Source organism: Magallana gigas, chromosome 10 (assembly GCF_963853765.1).
Source record: "Magallana gigas chromosome 10, xbMagGiga1.1, whole genome shotgun sequence".
Classification (NCBI taxonomy): domain Eukaryota; kingdom Metazoa; phylum Mollusca; class Bivalvia; order Ostreida; family Ostreidae; genus Magallana; species Magallana gigas.
Window position 1 is genome coordinate 28,592,399 of NC_088862.1, and position 18,963 is coordinate 28,611,361.

General features: G+C 36.1%; 1 protein-coding gene across 15 annotated transcripts in view; it reads right to left on the bottom strand.

The window, feature by feature from the left end:
- The window catches only part of LOC105342879 (histone deacetylase 4), an 80,867-nt gene that overhangs the window by 8,305 nt on the left and 53,599 nt on the right, over nucleotides 1-18,963 (bottom strand). For 11 of the 15 annotated variants that reach the window (XM_011449959.4, XM_011449956.4, XM_066072850.1 and 8 more), the window contains 11 exons: nucleotides 14,257-14,462; nucleotides 13,532-13,558; nucleotides 11,255-11,393; nucleotides 10,139-10,244; nucleotides 9,411-9,502; nucleotides 7,544-7,669; nucleotides 5,753-5,844; nucleotides 1,856-1,972; nucleotides 1,271-1,370; nucleotides 864-1,035; nucleotides 212-470 (listed from right to left, as the gene is read on the bottom strand). In XM_011449959.4, the coding sequence (XP_011448261.1) occupies nucleotides 212-470; nucleotides 864-1,035; nucleotides 1,271-1,370; nucleotides 1,856-1,972; nucleotides 5,753-5,844; nucleotides 7,544-7,669; nucleotides 9,411-9,502; nucleotides 10,139-10,244; nucleotides 11,255-11,393; nucleotides 13,532-13,558; nucleotides 14,257-14,462 (1,436 nt within the window). The remainder of the gene's footprint in view (nucleotides 1-211; nucleotides 471-863; nucleotides 1,036-1,270; nucleotides 1,371-1,855; nucleotides 1,973-5,752; nucleotides 5,845-7,543; nucleotides 7,670-9,410; nucleotides 9,503-10,138; nucleotides 10,245-11,254; nucleotides 11,394-13,531; nucleotides 13,559-14,256; nucleotides 14,463-18,963) is intronic. The other 4 variants (XM_066072847.1, XM_034454426.2, XM_066072849.1 and 1 more) reach the window with 4 other exon arrangements.

Below are 18,963 nucleotides of genomic sequence, written 5' to 3' on the forward strand. Positions count from 1 at the left end.
CAACATAAGTCTATTTGTGGATTAAGGCCCTCATCTAAGCAAGTTGGCCTCCATCTCTTCATCTACATTCTCATTGTGAGACTTGCTGCCTAACCTTCCAACTTTCCAACAACTCGATCTGACAAGTAGCTATTCACAAGCCTAAGTTTCAAGACCCCCACCCTTCCCCTCACTTTACAACATGAGTTTATTTGTAGTTAATGCTTCTCACCTGAGCGAGTCTGGCCTCGGTCTCTTCATCGACATTCTCCATGTGAGACTTGCTGCCCACCCTCTGTAACACCGCCTGCCGGATGTGCTGCTTCACGAACATCTTGTCCTTCATTATTTGCTCAGACGACATGTTGCCTCCGTGGTCCCCGGTTGCTGCAGCGGCTGCCGCTGCTTGTTGCATCAAGTAGGTTTGCTGTAAGAAGGGGTGACCGATCGGGAGGGGGGCTGAGTGGGTTCTGTTGAGGGGCTTGTGTCGCCTACAAAATTTCAATACTTAGGTCAGGATTTTGTTCTATGAAATGCTTATTGTCTTGCAATAAATGGTAGAAATCATCAGCTATAATGTAAAGGCATCTAATCAAAGTATTGATAGTACTGATGGGAGTGGACTAACATAATCAGGTAAAACATTAACTGATCAAAGTACCAAAAGTACTGATAAGAGTTGACTAGAAATTTGTAAAGTCTCACTCCTTTAAAGAATGATTCTACATCAATACATAAGAGCAATGGTTCAGTGGATTGGGTCACTTTGATGTCATCGGCATACACTCACTCCACAGTGGTTCCGATCCACAAAAGGATTTTTAAATCCCATAAAAAAATCACCTTAAAACGAAAATACAAAAAAAACAAAGATAAAAATATACCCATGAATCCTAGCTTGCCGAGCCTCTGAGGCGGCACTACCAGGCACGGCCTGCAGAGAGGAGTATGGGATGGACTGACCCAGTTTGGCCTGATTGCGGGCCTCCTCTAGCGCCTTTATCTGGGCCGAGAGGAAGGCAGGGTTGGAGGGGTTTGAGAGATCAACTTCATGTCCTGGAAACAAATAAATCATTACTTTGATCTCAATTTAGTAGTTGGAATAGGGAATGCAGATATATGATGTTTTTTGGCTTTATTTTATAATTTTCTCAGCTTTTTCGGCTCATGCAAATATATAAATCATCACCTCAATTCAATACAGCAACATAATTTGGGTTTTTTTTTAAATGGAGATTAAAACATTTCAGTACACCAGTTCTCTCATTTACACCAGATGGGTTGTGTTTACCTGTGACTGGGTAAATTGGGTAACCGCCCAGGTGGGCGGGCAGCCCGCGAGGTGGATGATTGAGACTACGGAGATCTGCCTCCGGAGAACTAGAATTACCCTGCTCCAAAAAAATAAATCCATTAAAGTCAATCAATATAGAAGAAAATAAATTAAACTCCACTTTTTTTCCATAAAACACAAGTTCTCATTCTTAATATCCTGTTTCCTAAAAAAAGAATTACATATAGTCATTTAAAGATTTCTCTTATTTCTCGTTCAATAAGAAGAGTTGTCATTCTTTCATAAGCCTTTTATTTAAAATCATACAAAATCTCAATGACCCTGATTTGCTATCAATTTCTCTATTTCAACAAATAAGAGTTATCTTTCTTCCATTACTTATAGTTTTTTGTTTTTTCATTTTCAGATTTCTTTCAATTCATACACAATTTCAATGAATTTGACTAAAAACTCTTTTAAATTTTACAATCTCCCTTGCTCAGTGAGAAGAGTTATTTTTTTTCTTAAGAAAAATTAACAGCTGTAATAACTTTTAATAATAGTTTGTTGTTTGAAGCATCACAACGGTCCCCATGGACTTACAGATGATGATGCGGGGCGTCCCAGGGATATGTTCGGCATTGATGGGGATGGGTACAAATCATTGGCGTGGTACACCATGGAGCGATACAACGAAAAGGGGTAGCTGCTTCCATCATGCTGAAATCAAACCACAAAATCATTTTTATCGATCCGACAACTAAAATATTCAAATTCTATCATAATGGCATGGAGCGATACACAAAATCATTTTTATCTGAGTCCGACAGCTAAAATATTCACATCCTTTTATCAAACATAATAAATCTGAATTTTTTCACAGATCCATACTGCTGAAATTAAACCAGAGCATTGACAACCTAAACATTCACGTTCTAGCATCAAAAATGTATGGCTTAAACCCTGGTTAAATAAATCATACAAATTTCAGGGTAAAAAACGAGTTGCGTGCAGATGGGAAAAAAATAAGTTTTTTTTGACAGTCTGAAAACCAAAATATTTATGTACGATCAAATAATACTGGAATCCATCTTTACAAGTTTTCTCCCAGTTAGAATGCTGGCTCATAAATCAATCCACAAAAAATATCTCTGACGACGTAATATTAAGTTAATACAACAGGTATGAAGAAATATTAGTCTGGAGCTATTAACCTAGTATGTACACATTTTGCTTTTTTTTTTTTATCGTACAGCCAAAAATCTCGTTAGATCCTTAAATGATAGTAGTCAAAAGCTTCAAACGATTTGATTTCTTTTCAAAATAGCAACATACTGTTTACGAGATAACTCTTTCGAATTCTGTTGCCAAGTTAGTTACTGATCAATAATATTTAGAGTTCTTTTTTTATCCCACTTACAAACAATTTCCTAGTCTGCCGGCCTCCCTTATCTTACTGGCAGAATGTTTCAAGAATAGAAAACTCCTGAACAACAACAAGAGGAATTTCTATCAAACACACAGTGGTAAGAGGAGGGGGGGAACCAGTCTAATAATAAATTTCTTTTTTCGTACATTGACATACCTGCAGTAATTTTATCTAGCTTGAACAGAGCAACACATTTTCTCTCTGTAATTACGTATCAGAATAATGGTACGAAATCGTCCATCAAACTCGCAAACTCGGAGAAAAAAAAAAATACTACAATCTGTTACAATGCCTTTGCAAAATAGAATCATCTAGCGCGGTAATTAAATTCTCTGCTCGGCAAATGCCAAAAAATATCGTCTTGCCATGGAATGTCTGATATTCTGCTAAGACACCTTGTAAATTGCCTGCTTCCCTTCCAACATTAGTAACAACACGACAGTAATAGAAACAAATCAACCAGAGAAGGGAGGTAACTGCACTCTACACTGATCCTCTATAATTCCAGTATCCTCTATTACTTAATGAAATGCGACTCTATAGAGTCCTTGACTTCCCCTATGAATGCAGTAGAAACTCAAAAAAGATCTCTTTCCGCAGCATGTGCCAATATCTATTCTTGCTTACAGAAAAGTGCACCAAAGAAAGTACAAATTGTAACTTAGGGATCTTTAGGGGTTTTATGCATACCCCTTGCTGCTCTTTATAACTTTTTGCACACTCCAAGTTTTAATTCATTAGTATAATGTCCAATAATTTTTTAAGCATGCGATAAAAAACCTTTCAAAAATTTTACTACTTTTTCCTGCAAAAATCAAAATCTTAATTCTTTTCGATGATAAGGTTTTTCATTTCAGAATGAGGTGAGAATGTATGAATGAAGTGATAATCTAACCTAATTTTGATCGATGATATGCAAGAACAACTATACAAGGGTAGTCTACAACTTTACGTAACTATCATCATTGAAAGCAAAAAACCAATAGTCTTTGGACAGCAATCTCTTCTAATCTTTATCTAAATCCGGAAGTTAATTAAGAAACTCTCAGGTCCAAAGAAATAGTTCTGGGGACAAATTGCCAGTTGATCAGCACCATTAAGTACGAGGGTCAAAGATTTGCTATTATTGATAGGGATGTTTGTTCACACTCACTTCTACCTACCCATGTTGATTTATTTAGTTTGACAGAGGAATTCCTGTTTATTCCTTTACATAAAAAAAATCTCCAGCTTAAAACATCAGTTTTCCCATTTAGAAGGCAGTGGTGTTAAATAGCACATTCTTTCTCGAGATAATTTTTTTTTCTCTAACTGCACCTCAATCTGCAGAGAATGCAAGTGGGTAAAAACTGCCATGTTTTCGACAGGGTTTCAATGAATTTTGACGAGGTTTTTCGTACATTAAGACAAGTGTTTCACAGGGCTTCGGCAGTTCCAAAAATGATGTAACTGACAGCCAACCAAAGGAATAAAGCTAAGCAACAAAAAAAAGATCACTAAGGTTTTGAGTCAATCAGTGATAAATAAAAGTTTGCCTCAGAGAGAATGATGAGCTTGTAATTCATCAATAAAAAAACACAGGAAAAACTGCAACCCCACCCCCAAAATAAATCCCTCATCAATATGGGATTCGAAAGTGTAATTGGATGAAAGAGCAAGCTAGGAGCACTCATTCACGAGCAAGAAAAATCTCAAGCATCCATATTTAATTATTCAGGAATAAGCCATGCGGGGATAAAATTAAAACATGTATCTAACATTAGGAGCAATGAGTAATCCACCTCACGAACAGCTCAATCCTTTGTACGAGTGGGTAAGCTATTCCGAGAATGACCTCCATACACCCAAGGTCTGAAAACCCCAAAGTCCTGCTGCTCTACAAATATTCCCCTGTCTGGGTGACCACAGAATCCTGTGTCCCTGACAGTGTTAGAGCAGGGTTCAGGAAGCAATGAAGGAGGATGCACTTTTAATGCCCAACAACCAGTACCCTTGTATCAAACCTTTCAGATACCCCAAGTCCACAATCTGTCTTGTAACACAACAGATACCCTTATTTTGTTAAACTATGATATACCCTTCTAGCACTAATCTATCTGTGAACTGTAAATTCCTAATTAAACCGGAGGAATTAATATCCCCGTAAAATTGCGAGAAGCATCCTTCGCGGATTTTAAAATCTAGCCATTATTTTCTGAGAGTTGAAAACTATAAGAAATAAGGAGAAAAGTTCAACGTTCCCGATTTTAAATTCTTGCGATTTGATACAAACCAGCGGGATCGCGGAATTAAGAACTCGTGTAATATAAGGAATTTTCAGTTATTTGTAACATTCAAAATTTTTCATTAAACTCTTTTAAATGGACCACATTATGCTTATGAAATTCCTCAAAACCTAATCTTTGTTCTCCTCTCTCCTGTTACTTAATTTCCAAAGTTAAGAAAATTTGACACCCAAGTTCCACCCTAAAGTTCGGAAGTATCCCCCCCCCCACTCCATCCCAATCCCCTAATGCAACATTTGACCATTACTTCCCAACAACTTCCATTAGAAATCTAATTTTGTTTTCTCTTCTCGCACTCCTATAAAATCCAGGAGGGGGGAAATGTCTCAATTGAAATGCAAAGAATGTTTCACTTTATCTCTATCCCCGGCCATTAATGTAACAAGTGCTTGCCATTTCACATTGCTGCCGGATTCCTTTCTATTAGTTGAAATAAACAATGATTATTTGAGATGACAGAGGTGGGGGTTTACTCTTTATATCGGGTACAGATAACCCAGTTTACATTATACACGTCAACCAAATCAATATATGAAAACAACAACAGTCAAATACACCAAACAAAAATTTAAAACATACCAAAAATGGAGAAAAACGTCAAATACAGTGAATTTTATGCTACTGCAGAAAAATTATAAATCTGCTTATTTTGCAATCACACTAATATTTCGTAAAAAAAAAAAAAAAAAAAAAGACCACAAAATTTATTTTATACAGTAAATCATCTGTGCAGATGTTTGCATAAAATTTGCACACGTCCCCATAAAAATACGGGAATAAACTCACCTCTTTGGAAGCCATGCTGCCATTAACCATTGAGGCGTGAAGTCCAGCGGGTGGGGAGTTTGGTCCGGAGTCGGAGTTGCTGCTGCAGTCCACTACACAAAACAAACAGACAGGGTCAGTACGCAACATGACACACAGCCACTCACATGATATGAAGTACCAGGGAGGGATTCTAATCCGTAACACTTAATACTGTTACCACTTAATAACACCCCACCCTTTCTACACTCCCCCTCCCAACTCTGCTTTTTCACATGATAGAAAGTACCAGAGAAGGATTCGAACCCATAACACACAATACTGTTACCACTTAATAATACCCCCCTCCCCATTTCTCCAATCCCTATCCCTATTCAGTTTTTTAAGGATACTTCATGAAAAACCAGGTGCTTCACAAAGTGGTCTAACTCATTGTCATAAGTTATGGTTTGGTGCCCATTCTTCCCCCCAAGGCTTGCCATGATGGGACCAAATCCAGCATACAAGAACACACATTTCCTTAACTTAAATCTAGTACTGTTCTCCGAAAGCCCCAAGAGAGGAAGAAAATTATAAAATTTGATACAATACTTCTTCTCCCATCCCACTATACTTTAAGGGATAGATTCTGAGAGACAAAATAGGGATTCGAACCATTATCACTAGATTTTAATACCACTGATATGTAGAAATCTAGCGACACCCCCCTCCCCCCCAGCAACCCCCTCCCCAAAACCCCCACTTCCCCCTCATTCTTTGGGGATGTATTATGAAGAACCACAGGGTTTCTAACCAATAACACTTGATATTGTAACCACTGTTTTGTAAAAGTCTATCACAACACCCCCCCCCCTTTCACCTTCCAACTCAGTTTTTGAAAGTACTTTGCAAAGACCCATATTTTGATTTAAACAAATAACACTTAATGTTAAAAACCAGAAATTGAACAACTTTGGGCCCACAGAAATACACCAACACAACAATTGGAGGAAATGCTTAATATCATTTGGAAGGAGAAGAAAAACAGATTGAAAGAATAATTGGGTAACATCCGTACAGACATAAATAAACATCGCCATATAAAAAGGGAAAAAAAGGAATAATAATAATAAAAAAATTGGGACAGAATTTATATAATCTTTGCAAACATGTTTTGAAAAGATTGCCTTGGTATCTTGAAAGAAAAATAAAAACGTGTCTGACATTGATAAATAAACATAACTATTAGTGGGAGTTATTACGTGTAATGGTAGAGCAAACCCAATCTATGGATTACAAAATGCGCCAAACATTCCACAGAAAAGTAAAAACCAATTGGGAAATGGCCAAAAGCAATGTTGGATAGTGTTCATAATTTGTATCTGCCTGCTTTTTCAACTGAATTTGATAATAATTACAATGGAGAATGAGTCATTGTTTACCAAATATTTTCGAGCTTTCTATTTCTTCCCAATCTTGCTGTGTTAAGCAACCCCCCTTTTCGCCATAGTTAATGTACAAAAGAGAAACAATTCAAAGTCCACTACACAAACAAAGTTTACAAATAAAATTATTCATAAAAAAGGCTTTTCATTGTTATATAATGAATCAATTGTTTAAAAAAAAAAAGGTTAAAAATTCTCCGTTATGACAATGAAAAACAAACCAAACAGTGAATTTGTCACATAATGAGTTTTTATGACTGCATGTGACATTATGGTAGGAAAAAAAAGATGGAAGAAAAATGAAAATGGAAATGACCATGCCACGATGCTTTCAAAACAAGAACTGCGTGCGAAAAAAAAAGGCCCTGCATTATATATAGATACATACATGAAAGCTGGGGCTTCCGTTTGACAAATTTGTTCTTCCGGGGTAGAATTGGGCTGTGGGTGATTCGTCGCTGGCTTTCTAATTTTTGTTTTAGCGCAGACCTCACCTTCAAGTTTGGCTCGGACGCTGAAATCATAACGACAGATCAGTCACACACGCACACACAACCCCAAATAAAGCACTGAGCTACAAATGACGGCGGTGTGCAAAGATACGATGTCATTGGTGATCTAAGAGTCCACTTCGCTACAGAAAATCAACAAATCTGGCGGACTTAATGCGATAGTATCTTAATATTTTCTGCCAGTTTTATTGTGCCAAAAATTTTGCACTTTTATTTCAATCTAATCGCTAAAATCTGTTTTATGTTGGTTTCATAGTCATAAATTCAATACATGTATTCACAAAAAAAGAAAATTATAAAATATACTAGATATAAATACGATAACCTAGTTTGGAATAAAAATGCCCACATTTGAACCAGCAGAAAAAAAATAGTTTTAAGGTGCATTGAACATACTAAATGTTTTATTCATTGTACATATTTATACCCCAGCCAAAAATGAATCAAAATTTATTTGATATTCCCATTCAAAAATAGCTACTTGAATTTTTGTTACATTTGAACAACTGTTCCATTATTGCTATGCCCCCATTTAAAAATGAATCAATTTTTTTTTAGCCGTGCAAAAATAACATTTCCTAAAAAGAAGTTATCAAAATAGATGCACTTTTTTTTTTACGTAAGATATCCACCAGAAATTTGATTTTCATTTTTTAATAAGCCAGTAGGACTCTTGAGTGTAATTAAGTCTATATCTTAGCTATGCATATAACTTTTAATCACTACAAATTAGATTCAGAAGTGACAATTACACAAAACTATTATTTCCCAGCTCCAGAATTGCAGCTTTTAATCATTCAATCATCTAAATAATTTAGTAATTGTGAAGAAATTAAGAAATTTGAGTAAGATATGCATAGCTACAGAGAAGTGAAGAGCAAAAGCCAAAATCACTAATATGGTACCGATGCGTTCGTGATTCTGGCTTCAGCTACGTGATGTTAAACACTTGAATGTCTGCAAAACTGCAACGAAAAACTGCTTCTCTTCTTCCCTCGTAAATTCATTGTAAAAAATCAGAATTTTTTAAAAATTATTTTGGCTAGTCTTCGTTGTGGAGGACCAATCCTCACACAGCTGTCAATGGCGTAGTTAGTAAAACACGAATATCTATCGCCTAAAAACATGCAACAGTTGACTGTGGCAACAGAAAGAGAACCTCTAGTTCTACACAGAAACAAAAACAGGAACTGCAACTCTTACATGTCCCGCAATCTGCACTCAATAGACCAATCCCCTTTTCCTTTCTATTAATCATTCAAACTGTTTTCCTTGAAACAAGATTTTCATTTCTTAGAAACAGCAAAATCTAATAATTACCCCATGCATATTGCACACATCTGCTCATTCAAGAACGGAGTTCACTCTTCCCACATAAATTTAAATTTCTGTGTCTTGTCTATCAGATATTTAATTGATATAACACTTTGTTTCCCTAAACTTCCTCCATTTGGTAGATTTGTGCTTAATTCAAACTCTTGCTTTCCCAACTACCCTCCAAATAACATCAGTTTTTTTAATACATGCTTTATTCCTAATTCTGCCTCATCCTGCACAAAACATCAGTTAGTAGATGAATGCTTTTTCAAAGAAAATTTCTATCCCCACCACCCTCCAAAAACATCTGTTAGCAGATTTACCACCCACCCACCCACCTTTGCAAGAAAACATCAGATTGAGGGACATAACAAAATGCACAAGAAACAAAGACAAACAAGTTCAAAAAGCAAAGCCTCTGGGTACCTGTTTTCCTGAGTGGAAAATCCTCGTATTTGCCCAGGAGATGAGAAGCGTAGGGAGGGGAGATTCCCTGGGGAGGGGAACTTTGGTCCACTCTGTAACAGAAAAATAAACCCAGTCAGTTCTAAAAAATAATTGAGTCAAAATTTTACACCTACACATTGTGTCCTACATACCTACAAAGTTTTATGAAATTCTGTACCGGGCTTAAAGGAGATGCACTTACAAAATAACAGGACTGATGGAGTGACTGAATGACACATAAACTGAATGACAGATGGATCAAACACATTTTAACCCTTACAACAAGCTGCAAGGGGTATAATTACTGGTAAGTGTTTTTTTCTGAAATGCTGTAAATGTATTACAGTACACATGTATATGGAAGTGTATTTCTTATCAGAGTTTAAAGCAAAAGGCAGCATCTGTTTATAATCAAGTACATCTCCAAATGTCCTGCATGATCATAAATGAATAGGTACATGTAGAAATACGCTTAACTAAATCTACTCCAACATACTGAGAAATCATTTTTCTGCGAAATACTTCAAAAATACTTCAGTACATTATTTGAAAGTACAGTGCAACACAGTAAAACATGCATTAAGCAATGAGCCAGAGAAAGAACAAAATAATGTTTCCCCATTTAAACCTATAAAGATCAAGACCAAATTTGGTTCATATGGGTCAAAAACAAAACGGTCAAGATTTGTTAACCTTATTGCACTTACCCCCATCGTAAGGCGGGTGGTGAGTTTCTGGCAGAGGCTTCACGCTGTTTCTTGTTCAGCACAAAGTTTTGCAATCTGGCCTTGACCTCTGATGAAGCAACAGCACCTACAGAAGTTCAAGGTCAAACTTTAACTTTTTATAAATCCCAAAAGTTTCCCAGTTTAAATTTCTAGTACTGGTATTTAATATACATGTATATTTCAACACCTTTAATGAATGTTTGATACAATCTTTTCTCTTTCTCTTTTCAAGAATCTCAAGCCTAGAAGTATTAATAACTTTCTTATTTATATCAACACTCTAATCATCTATTAAGTGTTAACTGTACAGTATTTCTTAATATCTATTGAATTTCTCAAAAGATATTAGCTAAGCACCTGCAATTCTCATTTCATAACGAAATATCTTAAACAAAAATGTTTAACAAAACAAGTACATTTCATATAATGGCTGTATTCTCATGAACTACATATTAGTATTCTGTTATGTCATATAAAAACATTTGCATTCAATTTCAGAAACTTGTGGGTTTTTAGCAATTACTACAATAAGTGGCTGTTTACAAAATTCCCTGTCGTTATTACCATAGTCCCAGTTTTTCAATCCCAAACATTACGTAAAAACAAAGCATTTTGTGGACATAGCATGAAAAAAAAACCCCGATTCCTCTGCAATTTCTTCTTGGCTATTTTTAGGGCATATAATTTATCAAGTACAAAGACATCCCGTATAATCAATTCAATACTCGCTGTATACTTCAGAGTCTCTGAGATGTTTTTTCCTGTCTGGGCTTTATCAGGGGGATTTCACAGATGGGACAGTAACAATAAGTACTTTTGTATGATTGCTGACAGGATGAGATTGGAGCTTAATTGTATCTACTCACTTACTCATTAAAATTTTACAATCATGACTCTCTCTCTCTCTCTCTCTCTCTTTCTCTCTCTCTCTCTCTCCCCCCCCCCCTTTTCAAGGACAAGGAAATGGATTTTTATTTTAAAAAAACTCAATGCTATCTGTAAATCTGATCTTGATATGGGCCAAATAAGGGGTGGGTGGGTCATGACCTTGACCTTTGACTCCAAAAGTTAGAGGTCACATTAGAGGTTACTTACTCTGTTCTCCGTCCTTTTTGTTTTTGATCTGTTCCAGTCTCTCGTTCTCCATTATTTCTTTCTCCATGCGATGTTGCTCCTGCATCTTAATTTTTTGTTGCTCCAGCAACTCTTGTTGCTTCTGCATAAAGACCAACTGCTTTAAAAATAGAAAATACAAAATGCACATTTATTCCGATTCTTTGTGAGAGCATGCATTACTAGCTCTTGTTGTCTTTGCATATAGACCAACCCTGCTGCAAAATAAAATATACGCACATTTACTCTACTTCTTTGCAAAGACATGCATTGAATATACATCAACAACTTTTGTTGCTTTAGCATTATAAAGACCAGCTTCTTTAATTTAAAAAACACATGGTAAGAAATTAAAATCCATTTTATAATTCTTTGTGAGGAGGGACATGAGTAAATATATAAGCAACTCTTGTCTTTTACCGACCAACAGCTTTCCCAAGGACAAATACGTTTTCTTTTATTCTTTGAGAGAACGTATAATTACATAGTGTACCTTATGACTTTTTAAAAAATAATTTTCATGTTTGTTTGCCCAGAATTTAAATTCCGCATTCAATGCATGTGTGTTTAATTACTGCACTCCAATTTCTTCCCAAATCACGTTTCACATAGCTATTGAGTCTTGTCCAAAATTAAAAATCAGACACAAAAGGTTTAATATAAATAGGTTTTCTGGCAGACCGTGCAGATTGATTTGGACTGGAGAGACCTTGCACACTTGAATGTTTGCAATCTTATTACGGTTGACAATTAAAATCCAAAGAAAGAGAAGTGACGAATTGATAGGTAACTCTCTAGACGGCTCGTTGTCTGGAATCTATGCCACTGAAATCTATGTCACTTGCTCAATTGTCCCATTTACCGAAATACCCTGGCCCATACCCCCAGGGAGAATTTATTAACTTTTTGATTTTTTAAGATATCAAATATTTAACACATCATTGAAAAAAATTTTCAATACATTCTATGTATTGCTGATCTTTATGGTTAATTCTGCATGGAAATTGCACACGATACGTACTCATATTTACATGCTTTAAACAAAATATAGCACTCACAAATGGTCCTTCCTAACCTTCGTTCAAAAGGGGTTACATGGTACAATATGTCAGCTTCTATAATTGTAACCGATATTCATGCTTTAGAAATAATGCGACAGACTTTTCGGAAATAGCATATCTTACAAATCCGGGGCATTCCTTTTTCCCGATATTTCAGGGTGTGCTATGTTATTTGTTTACAATGCTGTTGAAGCAGCTTCCAAGCAAAATGCGAGACCCGATACAGTTTTCATGACTCGGAAGCTGAATTCTTTTTATTTTTGCACCTGTATCCCGAGGGCAGCACTGACTCGGTCTTTTATCCCGGTCCTCTCACCTTGATACCGGAATAAGATAAGGCTCAGCAGGTGGTCGGGGACCATTCTTACCTCTCTCTGCAGGAGAGCTACGTTTCCTGCTCCGCATCTTGTTTGCTCTTTGAGAGCAACAGTTTCAGAGCCACAGATCAATGATTTATAATTACTCTCTAGCCCGGAGGAAAAAAAATATCAAAGATCCTGACATTCAGTGGAATTGGATCAATACGGCAACTGATTCCAAAAATAGTCCAAATAGTCAAGGGAATTGGATATTTATAGACACCTTGCCAAGCTGTCAATCCGGGCCCTGCCATTAGAGCTTTTAAGCGATCTGTGAAGAAACTATAGCAACCCTTCAAAGGAAGCTAATTTTGTCAGATTCTGTCCAGAAATAGCAGTGATGAAGTTTTATTAAGCTCTTAGAAGGAAATCAATTTGTAACAGTGCAAAACAAGGCACAAATTCTGCATTTTCTGGAGTATTTTTAGATAAAAAAACACTTTGTTATTTTGAATCACTCAGCCCTGGCTTGTTTTTGGTTCATCTTGTAAACATTGAAGACAAATATTGATAACTAGAAAAATAACAAGCTGAAGGTGCCAACGACCAGATATTTGGGATTCATTCTTGCCTTGATAATTACATACTTAATCACTACCCTTGCTTATATTAAGGGTGAGGGACCACGCCTATCTCAAGGGAAACAACTCCGATCTGACCAAGGAACTCCTTCATTAGAGCATTATTACACATGGGCTTTTGACTGTACAAATACGAAATTTTTGTTTCCACAATATCTGGATAATTTGGGATAAGGATGGGGGTAGCCTTAGGGTGAGGGTAAGGATTGTCTGGGTAATGGAAAGGGGTGGGGTTATTATAAGCGTAGAGATATTTACCTTAAAGTACTGCTCCTCTGTACGAATCTAAGTGTGTAGAAAAGGGTTTCAATTAGTCCTATACATAACTGCATGGGTATTTGGGGTGTCGGGGTGGGAGTGCATTTATGTTGCTTGTGTACTTTTTGAGTTGTGAAAGAGAGAAAAAGACAGAGAGAAAGGGAAAGAGATTATTAACTTATATGCATGTATTATGTGTGGGGAAAAAAAAGAGGCAAGCAAATTGTGCATACAATTGTACATAGAAAGAAAAAGAAAGAGGCAGGGTGCAAGAGAAAGATGGAAGGGATGTATAAAAATCTGTTCTTGAATGTGTGTGGTAGGGGATTTAAAGAAGAGAAGGAGAAAATTCCCTCTGATACACAAAAAAGAGAGAATAAAATAATAAAAGACACAAAAGAGATTTGAGGGGGGAGTGAGGTGGTGGGTGGTGGTAGGGGTTTTACTGTAAATTCCTTATTTTACGCGAGTACTTAATTCCGCGATTCCTCTATGTTGTATCAAATGGCAAGAGTACCAATTTTTTTGTTATGATTAAATATAGTTCAACGTTTTCTAAAAATAAAAGCAAGATTATCAAAAAGGCCGCTTCTCGCAAGATTAAATATATTTCAAAAACGTCTGAAAATAACAGGGAGATTATTAAATCCATATCTTGCAATTTTACGCGGATATTAATTTCTCGCGTTGAATAAGGAATCTACAGAACTGTGGCGTTGGTATACCTTGATATGGTCCTGAAGCTGTTTCTCGTGCTCCTGTGCTAGCTGGTGCTGCTGTTGCTGGTAGTGCTGAATCAGCAACTGGTGCTGGAGCTCCTGCTCGTGCTTGATTTTGGCCAGGCCTTGCTGGAGGTGGGGGTCGTTGAAGATGTTGGTGGGGATGGGGCGGCGCTCCACCACCGGCGAGGTTAGGGGGGACTGGGTCATTTCTGTGGAGAAAAAAAACACATTATAATTATACATACACTGAGAGGTTACGGGGGACTGGGTCTTCTCTGTGGAGAGAGAAAAAAAACATAATAATAATACATGTTTACAGTAAAACACAGTTCTAGCAAACATGCTTATAATGAATTGACACTTTCAGCGAAGTGAAAATCATTCCCTGAGACTTAATTGCAAGTTGTAAACTTGACGGATATAACGAATTACACTTATAATAAAGTAAAATCGCCATCCCTGGGACTTTGTTATAAGTGTGGTTTTACTGTAATAATAATACATGTAGTAGAGTGGGTGAGACAGGACTGCTACCATCTCTGTGGGGAAAAACTCCGGAAAACAAGAAACCTGTGAATTCTCAAAATTATTTTTTTTAAATATATATACCCAGAAACAACATTTACCTTTGACTTCCACCATATAATCCCTTTAGTAACAGAGAGACTGAGTTCAAAAGTGAGCCTATAGGCAATTTTTATGGCACTTGAGCCAGATATATAAAGTACAGACAATTGACCATGAATTGACGTCACCTGGAAACTGTTAGTTTTAATAAATTGATGCCCAGAATACATGGAACCACAGTTATTAGAGATATTTTCAGGCAAATGGTGTTAGAATTGAACTTATTCTCAAACAACGTTATATCCAATATATATATATTTTTTTGTTATTGATACGTAAAGAGATTTCTTATCTGACAGAAACTGCAGTACACATGGTGGACAATATGAAAAAGAAAACCAGAAACTGTGAAGACCCTTTAGATTGATATTTCTGCGTCAGTATACATGTAGAGATAACTGCAGTTGGTTATCAAAGAAACTTGAGTCTCCTCTTTCCTGTCGTCACTGTAAATAAATACTTTTGTGCATTGACAATAAGGAGATGGAGTTATCTGTAAGAATAGCAAGTGGAAAAACCGAACAAAGGGCGAAAAAATATTTGACACAAGAGTGTATTTACTGAGCTACTAGTTGTACTGATATCTCAAGTACATGTACTTACTTTCATGTAGAATGAGATATATTATTAACTTCAGACAAAGACTTTGTATATCTCAATACCGGCCCTATATACAAACAGGTCACTTATTATTCTTTCTTGAGCAATTAATCATCAGTTCTCTGCTCTTTGTGTTAAACTTTTTACTTCTGCTTTTGTGAATCTTGAAAAACCAATAAAAATAAAAAAGGGAGATCTTTCAATCAAATTTGTTTTTGTCTTGGTCGACAGCTCTAAAGAGATAGGGAAAAATAAAAACATCATAATAAAAACCCTCCCTCACAAATCGCGCATTAAATTTGTGGTCCACGGTAATCAAATACCAAATAGCCTTCCATCTTATTTTAAGACCACACTGTGACTGAAAGCTTCCGTGAAAACACCCAATAACATGCGGAACGGTATTAGGGAATCTCCTTTTATTTATGTTTACCATGAAGCTTGGTAGAACTCTGCCCACCAACTGAAAAACTCTCAATCTTCACGGCATAACAAGTGGTCTGGATCAACACCTGTGATTAAAAGTCTGTCAACATATTCCAGTACAGCTAATTAGATGCATAAGTAGTTAGTGTGTATTTCTTCCAACAAAAAACACGCGCAAATCACGATTTTTCTTCATAATTATATTATTTAACTTCAAGGTGTATCTGACAACTTGCCTTGAATGCTAATCAAAGAAAAAAAAATTGTACTTTTTTTTTAATGCGCCTGCATATAATTCCGCATTTTTTTTCATTGTCAAATGTCATTTCTTACAAATATATACATGTGTCTAAATGTCGAAAGCAGGCATTCTTATCGGTAATGACGTATTTGCCCTGCTTTTAAAATGAACCACCACGATATTCCAGATAATTAGTTGTCGATTCCACATTCGACCTATTGGATCTCTATTCCCCAACTGATGAAAGTTTCAAAATATTTACTTGAACGTACACACACACGCATTTGAATACTACCAAGAACAGATCCCTGTGAGAAACGTGACTCGGTTAAAAGTAGGAAAACAGGGCATTTTACAAATACATAACAACTGTTTGACAGACGCAAACAAAAGGGGTTACATCGACAAAAGCAGGTACCTAATGCTTAGCTGTGGAGCAATGGGTCATCAACTTATGGTGAATGGTAAACAAGCCCAGTGAAAGGGAAATCTTTATGAAAGCCAAGGTCAACAAGTCCGAAGGGGAGAGCTAATTCCTGATCAATTCTTGGTAAACTTTGGACACACATACAGAAATTTAAAAACAAATTTAACATATTTGCTTTGTACCATTTCTTCTTCAACTCACTCCCTCCCTCACCATCATATTTGATTCTTTTTTCTCTTTTGCCTTTTCTCTCTATCCTATTTGATTCTTATCCCTTTTCAACACAGCTTCTCTATATCCCCACCTCTCTCTCTTTTGGTTCTTATTCCTATTTCCACACCCTCTCTGTTGCCAACAAGTGTCTTACATCTTTTTCCGCATTTGCCTATTCTCTCTATCCTATTTGCTTCTTATCCCTTTTTTCCATAGCCTCTCTTTGATGCCATCATGCAGTGATTTCCATTATTTTCTCTCTTGCCATCTCTCTCTCTTTCTCTCATTTCCAACAACCTAATTCTATTTATTCCCATTTTCAACTCCACCTAATTGATGCCATCCATATATACCCATGTATTTGTCTTTCTGATAATTATCAAACGGAAAAATTTCTACCTCAATTCACTCAATCTTTCAGCTGCCGTACATTGTCATCATGCACAAGTAACCTTCATTAAAAGATTTATCAGCTCTTTATCTGATTGGAGGAAAAACATGCCTTAATTTTTACACTCTCCTTATATGGTGGTGCTCAGAGGCTTTTTTTCTGCTAATAATGTACATAAATAATTTCTTAGGAAAAACATAAAATTCTCCATTAACAAGCTGACCTGGAAATCTGAGAATGCTCTGTCATAATATATCCTATAAAAGCATACCAATCTACAAAGGTTTCTCAACTTTGGTATATTAATTATATGTCAAAATAAATATACATATATAATATGTAAAGAGATTCCTATGGTCAAACTGTTGACACCCCCTCCCCCCTCCCCCCCCCCCCCCCCAACCAAAGGTCAACTTCCAAAATACTAAGATCTCAATATTTTACATGTATTGACAAAGAACAGGGTTATAATTTGTTTGCATTCATGAATTTTAATCAGAACTGCACTTCAAATATTCTGTTTCTTAATTCATGGGTATTGATGATTTCTTTAAAAAAAAAAAGAAGAAGAAGATTTATTGCCATTCTTTTTTGTCAGAGCATTCCTTCCTAAGGACATTAACTTTCCCAATTTAATGCAAATATACATGCACAGCAGAACATTTTCATGGTAACCCTGATTGATATTTGCGTATATCACAATCGGTGACAAATACCACATTGTTAAAACCTTTTATACAGTGAAAAATTCCCCACTCTAACAAGAAAGGCCATGACCATGTAGTCTTTTTAAGACTTGTTTAAATTCAACCAAATTCATTCTGACATTTAAGATTTAAGGTGGGGGGGGGGGGGGGGGGGGGGGGGGGGGGACGGGGGACAGGTCTTTTAATCATTTAAAGAATCAAAACAAATTTTACAACTGCATTTTTTTCTTTTTAATTACTAAATTTTATCTGCTTAAAATTTTTTTTGGGACCAGCTAAAACCAGATTGTCAATCAAAAGAAAAAAATCAAATCAAAAAATCAAAAACAAAACCATCAGAAAAAAAAACCTTGCGTAAGGTCCAGTTCAAACTGTGGTCACGCAATGCCGTGCAACGTAGGATAACATTTACATAATATTCACTTTTCGAGCAAACAAGTGACATCTCGAATTCACTGTTCCTTATTATTTCCCATGGCCCCTTCGCTGATTTACGAGGGCCTTCTAGAAATATTTCACCAACTTCAATGTATCATACCATATCATGCTATAAAATAAAAATTAAGGACATTTGCATATTAATTGATCCTTGATGTATAATCCCGTGGTTTTTTGGTTTTTTTTTTAACAAATACGTGCATACATACGAATCATTTATGCCATCTGTTTCTAGAAAATCAAAAATATGTACTATAGATCATGACCACAAAAACCAGTTCTTAACATCCTCTGGAAGACATCTATCAAAAACCCCACAACAATCATTGCTCATCAACTTCCCATAGTTCGTTTGGTATTTTCCCCTTCATATTTTGAAACATGTACTTTTATAATTCGTACAAATAATAACGGACCAACCAGGGATAAGCTCACTCCAGTAAACCATCGCCTGATAAAGTAATGCCTAGTCAAATCCATCTTTGAGGGGTTAAATATTTTTTAATTGTCATATAGTGAGTAACATAATCAAAACTTTGTATGAAACAGCACCTAATCTGACTGAAGTGTATGTAAACTTCAACATAAGTCATCTTACTAAGTGACGCAAGCATGTACCGGTACATGTAGAATTTTTTTA